Source organism: Schistocerca americana, chromosome 7, assembly GCF_021461395.2.
Source record: "Schistocerca americana isolate TAMUIC-IGC-003095 chromosome 7, iqSchAmer2.1, whole genome shotgun sequence".
Classification (NCBI taxonomy): Eukaryota; Metazoa; Arthropoda; class Insecta; order Orthoptera; family Acrididae; genus Schistocerca; species Schistocerca americana.
Window position 1 is genome coordinate 308,940,041 of NC_060125.1, and position 17,794 is coordinate 308,957,834.

The window sequence follows — 17,794 nt, forward strand, 5'->3', positions numbered from 1 at the left end:
TCAAAATTGTACATCAACAGTTGCTTTGAAATTCTGACAAAACTTTGCATTCTAATACAAGCGTGTTTTTAGATATATATTTCTTTTATATATATATATATATATATATATATATATATATATATATATATATATATTAAAGAAATATATATATATATAAGATTTAGAGATTTTTGAAACTACATTGCCTTAATGTTAAATGTAGAAAACATTATTTGCTACATGTGTCAAAATAGGTATATAAGGACACATGTATATTCCAGGGCAACGTTTTGTTAAAATTTCAAAGCATTCGGTCAAAAATTTTCGGAGATTTCCAATTATGAATATTTATAGTCTCTAAAAACTATAAAAGTCACTTTCGGTTCTTCAAAGTCTCAAATTTCGAAAATTTTTTCACCAACTGGAGTGAAATTTTGACACAACGTTGCATTCGAATAATGAAGTGTTTTATATCTACTGAAACGCCATGTGGTATATGTTTTATATACACGTAACAAAAGGGTATAAAAACGTTAATGTCGGTTTGTTCATAATCGTTAATATCCGAAAATTCTTCACCAATTGCTTTGAAATTTTGACATAACATTGAATTCTAATATGGGAATGATTTTTGGTACCTAATCCTTTAATATATGTAAGTATAATACATATAATATATAAACACGTATCTGCGAAATTTATAAACGAAAACATTGTTACCTAAAAATCTCAAAATTTACCTTTCCAGTTTGCTTCAAATTTTCACATTACTTTGTCGGCGAACAGGAAAGTTGTATTTATGGGTTATTTGTTTATGATTAGAATACTGCTACAGAATCTGAGTTTCCAATAACAAAGAACAAGACTCAAGATCAGAGAGATAGGGGAAGAGGAGACAGACAGAAGGGTGGGAGAAAATAGACATAGAAAACGGCAAAGAGGAGACGGACAGACGGGAGGGGGGAGGGGTAGGAGGAGCTGGAGAGAGAGGGGGAAAGAGAAGATGGACAGAAAAAGAGGGGAAGAGGTGATGGGCTGAGAGAGGGGGGGGGGGGGGAGAGAAAGCAGGAGGAGTTGGAGACGGGGGTAGTACGTGATGGACAGAGAGAATTGGAAGGAGGAGGTGAAAGAAAGCAGGAAAGCAGATGGGGAAGATGGACAGAGCAAGGGGAGAGAAGAGGATTAGGACTTACATCAAATTAAGATAAATATTAGAAACAAGCGTTTTCTCCTTTCTTCCTTTTGCATTTAAGCAGACTGAACCACAGAAAATCATGTCCGGGTACAGCTAGCTGCTTAATAAAAATGGTAGTAAGACAATAAATTAGTCATCTGAATCCGAGCCTTGTCAGAATAGTGCAGTAACAGTGAAATAACGAACTATATTGCTATTGGAAATGTGAAAATTGAACAGAATATTTATAATCAGTACTAAAAGTAAATCTAAACAAACAAATGATATTAACAGAAACCTGCTTTAAGGAAAGTATTACAAATTAAATTGTTTCTTTGCGAAATAATGACACAAAAGTAAACACACAAAAAAGAGTCAGGAATAGATGACTTTTTTTAGCTCTTAAAGCACAGGCATTCGAGTTCAGCTGCATTGCAGACTGATCTTTCCCCATTTTAGATCTTTACCATTATCGCGCCGACGTTTGCCCACAATCTTGTAGCCCAAATCTCGTGAGCACACTGTTCAACATCTTTAGTCTTTCAGAGATGAAATTCTCCCCTATCATCAGACGTGACTTCTCGAGCTTCCCCTTTGTTCTGAAGATATCAGATAGTTTCCTGTGTGACACAACCTTCACTATAATGGTCTAGGTTTCGCAGTCGTGGCGTCTTACTTCGCACTTTTTGACTCTGTCTATGTCATTCCTTGTCACCTGCAGGCCTAGCTTCTCTCGGAAAAGACTGATCACAAATCCATCTCTTTTCCCTCTATTGTTCTCAGGAATTCTGAACAGTCTGAGACTATTTATTGCATCTCTGGTATTGTTCAAGTTCGTCAGATTTTTCGAGCAGCTTCTGTTCGAGCAATTTTACCAATTTTGTTGGTGTCCTACGAATAATATTTAAATTAACGAATCACAGGAATATAGCTGCTATAACGAAAGTTCCTGTAGCAGATGTTGTGTTCAACAATGATATTAACATCTCTTTGACTTTCAGATCACGTTTGGCTGAAACCAAATATAGTCGTTGAGTAAAGAAAAGTTAAATACACAACAAACTACCATAATGATACTGTCTCTTCTAAGATTGTTTTATGATTAACAGTTCTGAAGAATGAAAAAGAATGAAAATCAAATAGGAAAACCTTGACCTTGGTAAATATACTTTCTTAAAATGTACTGTCATACTACCTATTTTAAAGACATGATTAATTACACCTATATTTTCTGCACTATATTGATCCACAAAACGAGCTGCACACTACGGTATTTAATTGATGAGTATAAAATTTTTCTTATCGCGCATTCTCAAAATGTGTATAGGGAAACCAATATGCAAAGAACAGGTTCCATTAACAATAGGGTGGGGACGTGGGTGAAGATGTTTGGTCTAGCTAACTAGATCCAAGTTTAGTAGTCCATCATCATGGAATGAACGTGAAAAAGTCTATTTCTTTTCCCAATACTCTTGTGGACTAGGTACCATCAAAATGGGAACATATGTATGGACGTATAACAAGGAGTAGATATAACATACAATAACGTTTGTATGAAGTTCTACACCAAGAAAGAAGCATGTTTACGAAGCGAACATTGTGTGACAAACTAGATAGATGATTCTGATTACATAGTTGTAAATGATCTGTGATTTCAACAGTTGAATTTAGTGTTATTACTCCCGAAAGAGCAGCAAGCTGAGCCTGTAAACGTTATGGCGTGGAATCGTTGAGGGTTTGTGTGTGTCTCTGGGAATCAGCTTCCATGCAGTTCGCATGCGAGTCCCCTAGACAAGAAGAGTGCTTGAGAAGCCCCACCTACAGCCAGACGTTTCCTACGAGCAACAAGTATAGCGAACGAGTTTGCCAGGGAAGCAGTGACATCCATCGTTATTCGAAGATAGGTTGTAAATTCAGCATCACGTGCAGCAGAGCATTATCAGTCTGAAATATTGCACAACAAATTGGCTAAATTAATATCAGTGGGCCTGTCTTATTCACATTATCGACTCCAATTATTATCTCTAGTTTAACATTACCAGTTTTAATATGACTATAAGTCAGTAACTACAATAAGGTTACTTTTGTTAGTTTGTTCATGCGTGCATTCGCAGACTCCAATACTCAGTAAGAAATGACAAGATCACACTAGCTAAAGAGATACAGAAGGAAATTAAAAAAAATTGCATGCCGTATATCGGAAAATATTTTAGAAGTGAAATGCTTGTATCATAAGACAAATATTAACGTGAGTTTCCATATTGATAACGCGCTAAACTGTATCGTCCGTCATCAGACGCAGAGGGGGTGCTTTTAATAAGTTGTGGACACAGGGAGCAGTTTTACATTGGTCGAACAGGAAGAAATTCTAATACCCGTTTGAAGGAACATGTGAGACAGGGAGAACAATCCACCCCCATTTGGCACAGATTGAGTGAAAACAAATCATCCACACTCCATATACAATAAAATTTTTACAAGGAGCTTACAAGGGGAAAACCATAAAGATTTTATAGGAGACAGAAGTATACGAACGTATGAAAAGTAGCCATCGCAGTTATTAAACGAACAGACAGATTTGAAGAAGAGGAGGTTATTGGAGAACTTCAGTCATATCTAAAGCACCATATATTCCAGTGAACTGGACATGGGGACATGAAGCAGAGTTGCTGGATGGCTTGAGTTTTGTGTGGTAATGACTATTATATTTTATCGTATTGGTGAATTTATTGTGGAATTTTTCAGTAGAATGCATACTAAAGTAAGAGAGAAATTGCTTTTACCACTTACAAAGAATGAATGCAGCAAAACCACGGTATATTTTCTGCAGCAGTAACAAGTGTATTTTGTTGTATTAGTGACGTTACTGTAAGCAATTTTAGCACACTCTATTCAAAGTTTTTATTAAGTAAAATGACAGGGCACTTATGAACGCAAATATTGTGGCCAGACGACTGCAATTTCTTTGTTGGTAAACATCATCTCTCTGTGAAATGTCACGCTATAAACATATTCTTTGACCGTTGCCTGTTCTCACGTTTTATGACGACAGTGTTAACGTCTGTGGAAATATGGAACTGGAAAGACACGTTGTGCTGTTAAATACTGTATGCAAAGACTTGGAAGCCCTTTGTCAACAGCATTTCAGTTATGTGATGTACCACACAATGCGTTCCTGTATGTAACATATGATGCAGATATTCGAGGTTCCCACGTAGCACTAAAGAGTTTGTAAATATACCGACATACGTTTCACTGACGCACCTGTAGGTAAGGTAGCAGCAGTTGCAGTTTGCAAAAGTGTGACAGCATTAAAAGAAAAGTGTTTTATCTTTTCACTTTGCATTAGTTCGTTGATTTTTTATATTAAAGGCATTTAAAAATGGCCCCAGACTGAAAATTACCAGTGCCACTACATGAAAACTTGAATTGCAAGAAGCACATTACCGAACTGCTCCAACAATTGAATTCAGCTACTTTTGTTCTCGTGTAATTGCTAAACCGTATCAGCCTCCTAATGTAATATTCATATTTCCACTCGAAATGTCTTACTGAATATTTCTTAAAAGACATCATAGTCGCCGTTGACTGTATATAATATTTATTATCACGATTTCAATTTCGGCCTTGTGGCAATTTTCAAATAACACTGCAAAGTTTACATTCTGTCAGAATATAAAACTATCTGACATGTGAGATAGTTTTATACTCTGACAGAATGTAACTTTTGCAGCGTTATTATATGACTGTGAACCCCAACCATGAGAAGTTAATCTTATTGAATAATTTTATGGGGTAATTCATCACTTAGAGATTATTGATTGCACAGAGCATTTTAACTGCAACTTGACAATATGTAGCTAACGAAATTGTTCATAAATAATCCATCGAATTTAGGAAGAATGGTGGTATTGAAGTTTACAACACTAGAAGAAAAAAGGGGTTTTATTATCCATTATTAAAGCTGCCATTGGCTCAGAAAGGAAGTCAGTATACATTAACAAACATTTTTTTAGCGTTTAAGCACTAACATAAAATATCTGAGAGGTATAAAAGCAAGTTTTAAACCTAATCTAAAATTATCCCGTCTGGACAACTGCTTCTATTCCGTAGAAACTTGTGAATTTAAGAAATGGTTGCCTGTAATAAACTATTTTAGTGTAGCAGTAAGAGTATGACTGTGCAATAATACTAATAGTGTGCACATATCCAGTAAAATAATTCTTTCCACATAGCGTTGATAGAAAATTCGATCAAATGAATTATGGAACATGTGGAATGTATAAGTTTAGAAGTAAATGCATTTCTCTATTAGCTGAATGTAGGAAGTAGTTAGAACAAATAGTGAATGAAGTTGGTAATCTGCTGAGCAGACTACATCTGGATCTACATCTACATGGATACTCTGCGAATCACACTTAACTGCTTAGCACCACCTTCACAATTATTCTCTATTATTCATCTCGAACAGCGAGCGGAAAAAACAAACACCCATATCTTTCCGTGCAAGCTCTGATGGCCCTTATTTTATTATGATGATCGTTTCTTCCTATGTAGATCAGCGTCAACAAAACATTTTCACATTCGGAGGAGAAAATTGGTGACTGAAATTTCGTGAGAAGATCCCGCCGCAACGAAAACCACCTTTGTTTTAATTATGTTCACCCCAAATTCTGTATCACGTAAATGACACACTCTTCCCTATTTCGCGACAATACAAAACGTGCTGCTCCTCTTCGAACTTTCTCGATGTAATCCGTTAATCTTATGTGATAAGGATCCCAGACCGCGCAGTAGTACTCCAAAAGAGGACAGAGGAAACTGAAGACGGAACAAGATTCAAACAGAGCTAATGAAGACGTAGGGGCAACGGTAACAAGCAGATAAATATCTAATTTGGATAAGATATGTAAGATCAACTAACAGAATTGCCGGCGCTGTAGCTCAGGGTGTTCGGTCAGAGGGCTGTGTGCTCTCTGTAATAAAAAAAACAAAAAAACTGAGTCAAGGAATCACCGGTCAACTTGAACAGATGTCTTGTGACGCCCGCACAGACCAAACGCAACGAACTATAAAAAAAATAAAAAAATAAAAGAAAAAACAGAATTCAAATATCTAAAAGTATGGTCACGTGAGAAAGTCGAATCAAGGGCAACTCGTATTAAAATTTCTGGAGTCAGCTGATGTATGTTTCTATGGGAAGATATTGAAATCCAAACAGGCAAATTATGAAGCAAATGAACAAGCAGGAGACAGGAAAGGTGAAGTGGAAGGTTGCAGAAAGTTGTCAGAGAGAAAGAGAGAGAGACAGGCAGACAGAATAGCAAGTCAGGTTGGTAGGGTACGTTTTTCGAAGGACAATTTCTTCATCAGCAAAAGAAGAAATGAAAGATGTAAATGTAAGGGTTACGACTATGGAGCACAAATAAAATTATTGCGAATGCCTACTGAAACTCGTATTTAAAACTAAAATGTAGACACATAACCTTTAAGAAACGACTGAGGAATGCAGTTGTCAGGTAGTCATGTCATTTTGGTTTTTGTATACTATAGATGCCTTTTCAGGTCAAAATGGTTCAAATGGATCTGAGCACTATGGGACTTAACTGCTGAGGTCATCAGTCCCTAGAACTTAGAACTACTTAAGCCTAACTAACCTAAGGACATCACCACATCCATGCCCGAGGCAGGATTCGAACCCGCGACCGTAGCAGTCGCGCGGCTCCAGACTGTAGCGCCTAGAACCGCTCACCCACTATGGCCAGCCCATTTCAGTAGTTGCAGGGGCAACAGTCTGGGTGATTGACTGATGTAGCCTTTGACATTAACCAAAACGGCCTTGCTTTGCTGGCATTGCGAGTGGCTGAAAGCAAGGGGAAACTACAGTCGTAATTTTTTCCGAGGGCATGCAGCTTTACTGTATGGTTAAGTGATGATGATGTCCTCTTGGGTAAAATATTTAGGAGGTACAATAGGCCCCCATTCGGATCTCTGGGCGGGGACTACTCAGGAGGACGTCGTTATTAGGAGAAAGAGAACTGGCGCTCTACGGATCGGAGTGTGGATTGTCAAATCCCTTAATCGGGTAGGTAGGTTAGAAAATTTAAAAAGGGGAATGGACAGGTTACAGTTAGATATAGTGGGAATTAGTGAAGTTTGGTGGCAGGATGAACAAGACTCCTGGTCAGGAGAATACAGGGTTATAAATACAAAATTAAATAGGAGTAATGCAGAAGTAGGTTTAGTAATGAATAAAAAATAGGAGCGCGGGTAAACTACTACAAACAGCATTGTGAAAGCATTATTGCCGCCAAGATAGACACGAAGCCCACGCCTACTACAGTAGTACAAGTTTATATGCCAACTAGCTCTGCAGATGACGAAGAAATTGAAGAAATGTATGATGAGATAAAAGAAATTATTCAGATAGTGAAGGGAGACTAAAATTTAATAGTGATGGGGGACTGGAATTCGACATTAGGAAAATGAAGAGGAGGAAATGTTGTAGGTGAATATGGAATGGGGGTAAGGAATGAAAGGGGAAGCCACCTGGTAGAATTTTGCACAGAGCATAACTTAATCATAGCTAACGCTTTAAAAATCATGAAAGAAGGTTGTATTCGTAGAAGAGGCCTGGAGACACTGGAAGGTTTCAGATAGATTATACAATGGTAAGACCGCTGCTCGTGGCCTCGCGGTAGCGTTCTCGCTTCCCGCGCCCGGGGCTCCCGGGTTCGATTCCCGGCGGGGTCAGGGATTTTTCCTGCCTCGAGATGACTGGGTGTTGTTGTGTCGTCTTCATCATCTCATTCATCCCCATCACGGTCGGAGGAAGGCAATGGCAAACCACCTCCACTAGGACCTTGCCTAGTAAAGCGGTGCGGATCTCCCGCATCGTTCCCCTATGCTCCGTCACGGATTATGGGACTACGTTTCATTTCAAGACAGAGATTAGGAACAAGGTTTTATAATGTAAGACATCTCCAGTGGCAGATGTGGACTCTGGCCACAATCTATTGGTTATCAACTGTAGATTAAAACTGAAGAAACTGTCAAAAGGTGGGAATTTAAGGAGCTGGGATCTGGATAAACTGAAAGAACTAGAATTTGTAGAGAGTATGAGAGATAGCATTAAGGAACTATTGACAAAAGCGGGGGAAAGAAATGCAGTAGAAGAAGAATGGGTAGCTTTAAGAGATGAAATAATAAAGGCAGCAAAGGATCTGACAGGTAAAAAGATGAGGGCTAGTAGAAATCCTTGGGTAACAGAACAGATACTGAACTGTTTAATAAGTCACAGCTGCAAAATACTAACGCGAATTCTGTAGAGACGAATGGAAAAACTGGTAGAAGCCGACCTCGGGGAAGATCAGTATGGATTCCGTAGAATTGTTAGAACACGTGAGGCAATACTGACCTTACGACTTATCTTAGAAGAAAGATTAACGAAAGGCAAACCTACGTTTCTAGCATTTGTAGACTTAGAGAAAGCTTTTGACAATGTTGACTGGATTACTCTCTTTCAAATTCTGAAGGTGGAAGGGGTAAAATACAGAGAGCAGGCTATTTATAATTTGTACAGAAACCAGATGGCAGTTATAAGAGTAGAGGGGTATGAAAGGGAAGCAGGGTTGGGAAGGGAGTGAGACAGCGTTGTAGCCTATCCCCGATGTTATTCAATCTGTATATTGAGCAAGCAATAAAGGAAACAAAAGAAAAATTTGCAGTAGGAATTAAAATTCATCGAGAAAAAATAAAAACTTTGTGGTTTGCCGATGACACTGTAATTCTGTCAGAGACAGCAAAGGACCTGGAAGATCAGTTGAACGGAATGGACAGTGTCTTGAAAGGAGGATATAAGATGAACATCAACAAAAGCAAAACGAGGATAATGGAATTTAGTCAAATCAAATCAGGTGATATTGAGGGAATTTAGTTAGAAAATGAGCCACTTAAAGTAATATATGAGTTTGGCTATTTGGGGAGCAAAATAACTGATGATGGTCGAAATAGAGAGGATATAAAATGTAGACTGGCAATGGCAAGGAAAGTGTTTCTTAAGAAGAGAAATTTGTTAACGTCGAGCATAGATTTAAGTGTCAGAAACTCTTTGTTGAAAGTATTTGTATGGAGTGTAGCCATGTATGGAAGTGAAACATGGACGATAATTGGTTTAGAGAAGAAGAGAATAGAAGCTTTCGAAATGTTTTGTTACAGAAGAATGCTGAAGATTAGATGGGTAGATCACATAACTAATGAGGAGGTACTCAGTAGCATCGGGGAGAAGAGGAGTTCGTGACACAACTTGACAAGAAGAAGGGATCGGTTGGTAGGACATGTTCTGAGGCATCGAGGGATCACCAATATAGTATTGGAGGACAGCGTGGAGGGTAAAAATAGTAGAGGGAGACCAAGAGATGAATACACTAAGCAGATTCAGAAGGATGTAGGTTGCAGTAGTTACTTGGACATGAAGAAGCTTGCGCAGGAAAGAGTAGCATGGAGGACTGTATCAAACCAGTCTCTGGACTGAAGGCCACAATAACAAAAACATGTTATCCATGTGCATGTCAGAGAAAGAGCAAATTACGTTATTGTTGAAAAATCTTTGGTCTTGTCGTGGCACAGTCTAATATTTTCTTAGTTGACGTGTGGTTGGTGATGGACGTATTCAAATGTGTTGTGTTGACTTGCGATGGTATCTGGTAGATGAAGAAAGATTGATTATATAGGACAGCAAGGACGAATAAGACGTATGTATTAGAAGGCGAAGAGAATATAAAATTTAAAAATGTTATTATTTTTGAAGAGAAGACGCTTGAAGTAAGACGGCAGAAATGCGCAGCTAGTTTTTCAGAATGACTATTGTTAGCTAGTTATCTTTGTACATTTGCTCAGCGCTTCGAGAAAGACCACACCACTTCCGTGAGTCATGCATTAACGTATTAACTGATTGAGGTGTTTGATTTTTACACAAATTCTCTGTTAACATTCTATCCTCTTTACATCATTGTTCAGTTTATTAATCATAGTGCTATTGTTCAGACGTGTTATCTGTGAAGATCATGCGAAGTTTTACACTGTTTTTTTTTTTTTTTCAATACATACTTCATTCTAAAATCGTTGTCTTCGAATATCATTTCATAGGAACAGTTAGTCTCCCCACTCCACTGTTTATTACTACATGTTACCACATTTCACCAAGTCGTATTTAACAGTTCGAATATAGTTTGGATATTTTATTTAGAATAGAAATCTAGCTTGGTCACTGGGTGCTTAATGTTTGCTGTGTTTTCGAGAAAATTGCAACGATGTTGTTGTTCCGGACTATCGGAAAGCACCGGCAGGAAGACGAAGGTTGCAAGAGCAGAGAAGGCGGTGAGAGTTCGTCAGCCCATAGCCCGCTGACAAGGACCGCACCACGGCAGGAGCGACCTCTAAAAGAAGAGAATATAATCGCCAGTCCTGCCAGCTTCGGGACAGTATGCGGACAGGATGCGGACAGTACTAGGAGAGCACTACGATAGCAGTGACGTGTTATCCATACCAACTGCATACGAGGACATCACATACAGCAAAGAACTCTGATTTTTTGCAAGTCGCCCATCCCCTGCGAATGTTGCCCGTCCCCTGCGACAACATTGTAAATTCAAAGTTAAGTATTGTCAAATCTGCTTTATTGAAATAAAGCTATTAATGTTATTTGCTTCAATTGTTGTATAGCATTCCGAGAACGCAACTTCCTTTAGGCACTCTATACGAGACGAGAGGGCAGGAGACCACAATTGTGAAGACGCGAGGTCAGTGGATATTTTGATTAGGGCCAGGTAATTGTTGTACTTCAGTTGTACATTTAATATAAAGACAAGTTTTATTCAGATAAGTTACAGTTCAGTTCAAATTAGGTTCTGTTCAGCTAAAGGATTGCATACGACTTTCAGTTGGATAACAGTTCGTGAGTACATAGTTTTGGTAATACATAGACTTTTATAGAGTGGGAGGTAAAGTTGAGCTAAATTTCGTACAGAAACGAATATAGTGGGGAGGCTACACAGTTAATAAGATGTAATCGTGAACTCCTTACCCATGCATGGTTCTGTGGTGCACGCTCTGACAGCAACGTGATAACGCAACTGCCACAAAGAGTTTAATTCGCGTGGCGTTATTAACTAGAGGAACCCATAAGGCTGTTTATCCACCTGACTGGAAAGGCTTTCCTTCTTCGGGCACAATGTTAATTGAGCTCTGTGTCCCAACTCAGGCGTTCTTAGGTAGAACGACTTAAATGAAATATATTGAGCTGAGACACAGGTTGTGAAACGTTTTCAGTAGTCTTTTTACTCATTTCAAACTCTCTTACACATGCTAAATTTCAGTCAAATACAAATGAAGTACCGTGGTTTCAGAATACATATATGACGGGATAGTGTAATACGGCAGAGTTTCAGTTAAGTCATGATACAGGAACGGTTCATATTGCATCTGGCCAGTGTATGCGACGAATGCGTGTAGAGCTCAGTGTCACGTTTATGTTGCTGACGATCGACAGGCTGAGGGAACGGGAAGGGTGAAATCTGCATAACCATAACAGGGACAGTGTGAGTTGTGTGTGGAGCAATCTGGTTCAGAACACAGATTTTAGTTGATTCATTAATTCCAGCAAAAATGTAAGTGTCTCAATCTTCTGAGGATAAAACTTACCAGCGCTGTATGATGGTAGAACTGCGGCGCTCTTGTTCTTCCGATGTTGTAGAAGTAGACGGGGAACTGGGTGAGGTAGATTGCGTAAGACAGGCGCGAGAAGACGCGGAAGCCAGGCCACGCTGCCAAGCGGCCCACCCAGCCTGCAGACAACAGTTTGGCACACGATAACGAAAATTCAAAGGTGAGAAAGTGGGTTATGAAAGTCTCTGAAGCACGATCACCAATACACAGGGGAATACGTAAACTGATTTTGTCAACTATAAATGGCTTCGTGAAAGCCTGCGACTGTGAAAACAAGAAGAGCTGCAGATGTATTCATGTTACAGAAAATATGAAAACAGAACGAAGAACTTGAAAGTAAATCAGTGAATTTCTTCAGACGCTTTGACAATGTATTTAAATAAAAATAGTAACATATCGAAATAAGTACCATTGTAAAACTGATATAAACAAAGAATGATCCATACTGTTATGATAAATACCCTTTGTACAAAAGCATATCATACTCTGTGGAAGACCTGTAATATTATCTCTATAGCTACATCTAAAATAATCTTTGTAGCTGTTTGTTTACGTAAGTTATTCTCGATGTACGCTGTGCACGGAAAATTGTATGTAATGTCTGACATGTGAGACACTCTGCACAAATGGACCTTAGGAAAACTTTATTCTAAGGTCTTCCAAATTGCGGCACTAACTACATTCATAAAATCGATATCCAACTGAAATTGCACGTTTTTTATAGATTGCAGTAAAGACAATTAAACAAAGCAGAATGTCACACAACGAAAACATTGCGTAAAAATGGCATATTACAAAAAGGTAAGACACTAGAAAATGGGAATCATTTCCCGAAACACTTCTTGTAAAATATGAATAAAAGAAGCTTATTAGTGGAAGCAGAAAAGGTATTTATAAACGAGCTAAATACAGAAACAGTGGACGCCAACTTTTGATACTAGTTAATCTTTTCTTTTAAGTACTTAGGAATTATCAAATCCACCAATGCAGAGTGCACAATATGAGTCTTTGGGAAGGCGCTCTACGGATTTGTACTGAAAATCTCTTGTAACACCAGACGTGAGATAAGGTAGCGAATTCCATCTTCATAGCCTAGATTACTAACAACGGTTGCTAATTTTATATCGCGGAAAGGAACATATCTTTTGTGTATATGAGAGCATTATCAGTAATTCATCTAGGCCCGTCGGACCACACCTTGTTCCAGGATTTCACCTTAGTGGTTCTGCAATCGATACAGGATCTGTAAAGCGACTGTTCATACGGAAATGAGTAGCGACGGAAAATTTCATTATAGCGTCTATTTTAGCACAGTTATCCCACGTAGTCCCATAGGTTCATAAACCTGTAGCAGACTATATGCCTCTTTGGAATTGTCGGATTACGTTATAGTATAAGCTGTTTTACGAGACAGCCTGCTATAACATATCTAGCTGTACTCTTCCAAAACGATGCAGAAAATTAAGTTAGGCTCCGCGGATTGATCAATGGACGAATATGATACTCTGTCTAAAAATGGGAAGGAGATCTCTAAAGTTGTTAAATCAATACAACCAAGAACAAGATTTTAGTTATGAGATACAAGACCAATTTTATCAGCAAAAATGACTGTATTCTCATGTCTGCCTATGCAAACGCCCGAGTTATAGAACTGTATGGACCGAGTTCACGAAGGTGTTGTACACTCTACAACAGAATTACAGGATCCCGTCTTCGATAGCCAGTTAATGCCTTCTATTCCAACACATAAGTTTGATATTAAGCTCTAGGGTGCCTACAAGCTCCCTCTGTGGTGGAATAGTGTGGCGCCCTGCTATATCGCCCTCGGGCACGATTAAGCTTCTAACAGCAAGGTGTCGACACTTGCGAAAAAAAGGCCTCAGCTAAGAAGTACATGTGAACTTTAAGAGAGGTTAATGATGCCACATTAGCACCACATTTCACCACAATTCTGCTTAAGCCACCGTGGACGTACCATGCGATGGAAAGGTTGTCACACTCCCTCTTGCCCAACTTTCACTCCATCTCACACCCCTACGGTCGAGGTCAGAACCGCGACTCCCAGAGTTGAAACTGCACGGTTTTTATGTGGGTGGCCGAGAAAAACATTTCAAACACACCGCCGCTCAGAATCGGTACGAAAAGGCCTCAAGGTGGGGCATAAGCCGCGTCAGTGACACCACACTTTCCCTTGGAGCGTTGATCCCCACACATTTCGCTGTCGAAGACGGGAGTCGCAGTGCAATAGCCGACAGAGCGGCATTCTTTAGTGCGTCTGTCACTCTAAGAAACCCCAGGACGTTTCAACCCTACTCTAAGAACATTATGGATCTGCTACCCTACTAAGTTGATGTGACCCTTATGAAGTGCAGCGCGACTGCTTGTTTGCTCCCCCATACAGGGTGGAATTTCATGGGACCGTTCTAAACTATTCGACGAAATTTGAACGTGATCCAAGGCAGAAAACCGTTTTCATTATTTTTCATCCTTCCTTTTTCGTGCCATCGTGTATAGTAGTCACGGACGGATGCAACATTAACATGTGCGTGAGTAGTATGGCAAAGGGTTCTTCTAATACCCTACAGTTTGCTAAAACTCTCAGTATCACCCACGCACTTTTACTGAGACCGTCACGGAAACTTCGACACACACATTGAGCTGGTTGATCTGACGGCTCAGGGTCAGGCAACTCCCTCGACAACCTTTCGGTGGAGTTCACCTGCCTTCAGGCACTGCAGTAACAACGAGGCTGAAAGTATGTCGCAGTTTCTGACAGGTAGGGTGGTTCTACCCCGTATACCGCCCGACCACCTAGCCGTGCGGTCTAACGCACTGCTTCCCTAGCGGGAAGGCGTGCCGGACCCGGCATGAATCCGCCTGGATTAGTGTCAAGGTCCGGTGTGCCAGCCAGCCTGTGGATGGGTTTTGAGGCGGTTTTCCATCTGCCTCGGCGAATGTGAGCATGTTCCTCTTATTTCTCCTCAGTTACACTATGTCGGCGGTTGCTGCGCAAACAGTATCTCCGCGCACGCGTACACAATAACACCATAATTACTCTAACCGGCCGCTGTGGCAGAGCGGGTGTAGGAGCTTCAGTCTGGAACTGCGCTGCTGCTACGGTCGTAGGTTTGAATCCTGCCTCGAGCATGACTGTGTGTGATGTCCTTAGGTTAGTTAGGTTTAAGTAGTTCTAAGTTCTAGGGGACTGATGGCCTCAGATGTTAAGTCCCATAGTGCTTGTGCCATTTGAACCATTATTACTCTACCACTCAAATATGGGGGTCACACACCTTTGGAATGAGACTGTCCCGGAGAGGGTCTAGGGGGGGCAGAACCGCACAATAACTCTGGAGTTGGTGTGGGGCGGCGGTGGGGTGAGTGGACTACTGTGGCCTGTTGCGGCGTTGTGTACCACTGAGGGCTACGGCGGGGACGAAGCTTCTCCGTCGATTCTAGGTCCCCATTTCACTACATACATACACACATAAATACCCTGTACACAATAGCGAAAACGTAGTCGCACCATACTCCAAAGCAGTCAGGTCACGTTCAACAGGGTTGCAACCCCATGGTGTCTTTATAGTAGGTGAAACGCTTAGGGGTTGGTAGAGGTGCCAAACATTGTCAGTAACGTCGTCCTGTGGGCCATGACAGTGCGATCTGTCGTTTTCGACCGCGAATTTTGTGAGAATCAACGCCTCAAGGGAAGGGGTGGTTTCATTGACGCCCTTTATGCCACCTCCTGACCACCTTTCCGTGTCGATTCTGAGCGTCGGTGCATCTGAAATGTTTTCCTCGGCCACCTACAAGAATTTTCTTTTTTTTTTTCTTTTTTGCATTTGGCAACACCTTGCTGTGTGAAGCGTCGGCGAGCCCGAGGGTGACGTCGCAGAGCACCACCCTCTTGCATCATTAAAGAGGAAGTTTTTAGACATCTTTGAGCCAAATTTAAAACTTACATGTCGGAATGGAAGACAATTACGGGTTCTCCAGAAAGCAGTCCTTTGATCAAATACAAATTGGCAACATCTGAGAGGTACTGGAAGCAGAAAGCGGTGAGTCAATGAACGAGACGTTTCATGTAAGCATTTTAGAAGAATATACATTTCGGAATTTTTTCCAATGATCATCTAAACAAAAAAATGGCGAATTAAAAATATTAAGAGCAACATAAAAAAGTAACCCTATGAAACCATTACTGTAGGCAAGAAAGCTGTAAGCCTACACCAAAAACATTTGTTAAGCCGCAGAGACGAGAAAAACTGCCCTTAAAAGACTAATACAAGAACGAAAGCTGAGAAATAAAGACATAATTATGGTACTCTTACAAAACATCGTGAAACATGACATTCGAGTTTACTAAAAGAACTGAAAAACGTACAAAAAGAAAAGCTCACCCTTAACCTAATTCCAGGAAAGCACTGGCTTTGGCGTTTCACTGCCTTTTGGTCCACAAATATGCAAATCATGCACTAGCAGCCATAAATGCCTACACAGATGTAATAACAACACGGGTGCTAAAAATTGTTTTGTAAATATTAGTAAACGAACGAATTACAAATTTGATTGTATACGTACGTGTGCCTAACAAGGTGTTAAAATACGATTGCCTCACCTATGGATTTTACTGGAGAATGTAATGACCGGTAGTGTGCCATATATTAAAGGAAGGAGATAAAATGGAAACTGTAAACCACAGTGACATTAGGATACTGTACGCGTGCAGAAACTACAGTGAGGTGACAAAATTCATGAGATACCCTCTAGTATCCTGTCTGACCTCCTTTTGCCCGACATAGTCCCGCAGCTCAACGTGACATTCATTCAACAAGTCGTTCACCTGCAGAAATATTAAACCATGCCGCATATATAAACGTCCATAATTACGAAAGAGTCGTCGGTCCCGGAAGTCGTAGACGAGATGACCTTTCGATTATGTGATATAAATTTTCTATGGGATTCGTGTCGGATGATGTGGGTAGCCAGAGCATCCGCTCGAATTCTCCAGTATTTTCTTCTAACAGATCGCGAGCAAGTGTGGCCCAGTGACATGGCGATTTGCATTCCATAAAAATGAAGTCCATGAATAGCTGCAGACCGTCTCCAAGGAGCGGAACATAGCCATTTCCAGTCAATGATTGGTTCAATTAGACCTGAGGACCCAGTCCATTCCACATAAACACAGGTCTTACCATAATGGAGCCACCACCAGCTTGCACAGTGCCTTGTTAACAACATGGGTCGATGGCTTCGTGGGGCCACTGCCACATTCGAACTCTAATATTAGCTCTTACCAACTTAAACTGGGACTCATCTGATCAGGCTACGGTTTTCCAGTCGCCTAGGGTCCAGCCGATATGGTTACGAGCCCAGGAGAGGCACAACAGGTGATGTCGTTCTGTTAGCAAAGGCACTAGCGTCAGCCGTCTGCTGCCGTAGCTCGTGAACGCCAAATTTCGCCGCACTGTCGTAACGGATACGTTCGTCGTACGTCCCAGATTATTATTTCACGCAATTTTGCTTGTCTATTAGCATTGACAACTCTACACAAACTACGCTGCTCTCGGTCGTGAAGTGAAGGTCGTCGATCACTACGTTGTCCGAGATGAGAGGCAATGCCTCACACTTTTGACACTGTGGTTCTTGGAATATTGAATTCTCTAACCATTTTCAAAATAGAATGTTCCATGTGTCTAGTTCCAACTACTGTTCCGTAGTCAAAGTCTTAATTACACGTCGTGCGGCCATAATAACGCCGGACATCTTTTCACACGAATCACGTGAGTATAAATGACAGCTTCGTCAGTGCACACCCCTTTTATACCTTCTGAACACGATATTCTCTCCATCTGTCCATGCGCAAGTCGCTATCGCATGACTTTTGTCACCTCGGTGTGTATTGAATATATAATA

At 40.4% G+C, this 17,794-nt stretch overlaps 1 protein-coding gene across 1 annotated transcript in view; it reads right to left on the reverse strand.

Annotated features, from left to right (window-relative positions):
* The window catches only part of LOC124622896, a 219,416-nt gene that overhangs the window by 28,971 nt on the left and 172,651 nt on the right, over positions 1–17,794 (reverse strand). The window contains exon 12 of the mRNA XM_047148686.1: positions 11,858–12,000. Within this exon, the coding sequence (XP_047004642.1) occupies positions 11,858–12,000 (143 nt within the window). The remainder of the gene's footprint in view (positions 1–11,857; positions 12,001–17,794) is intronic.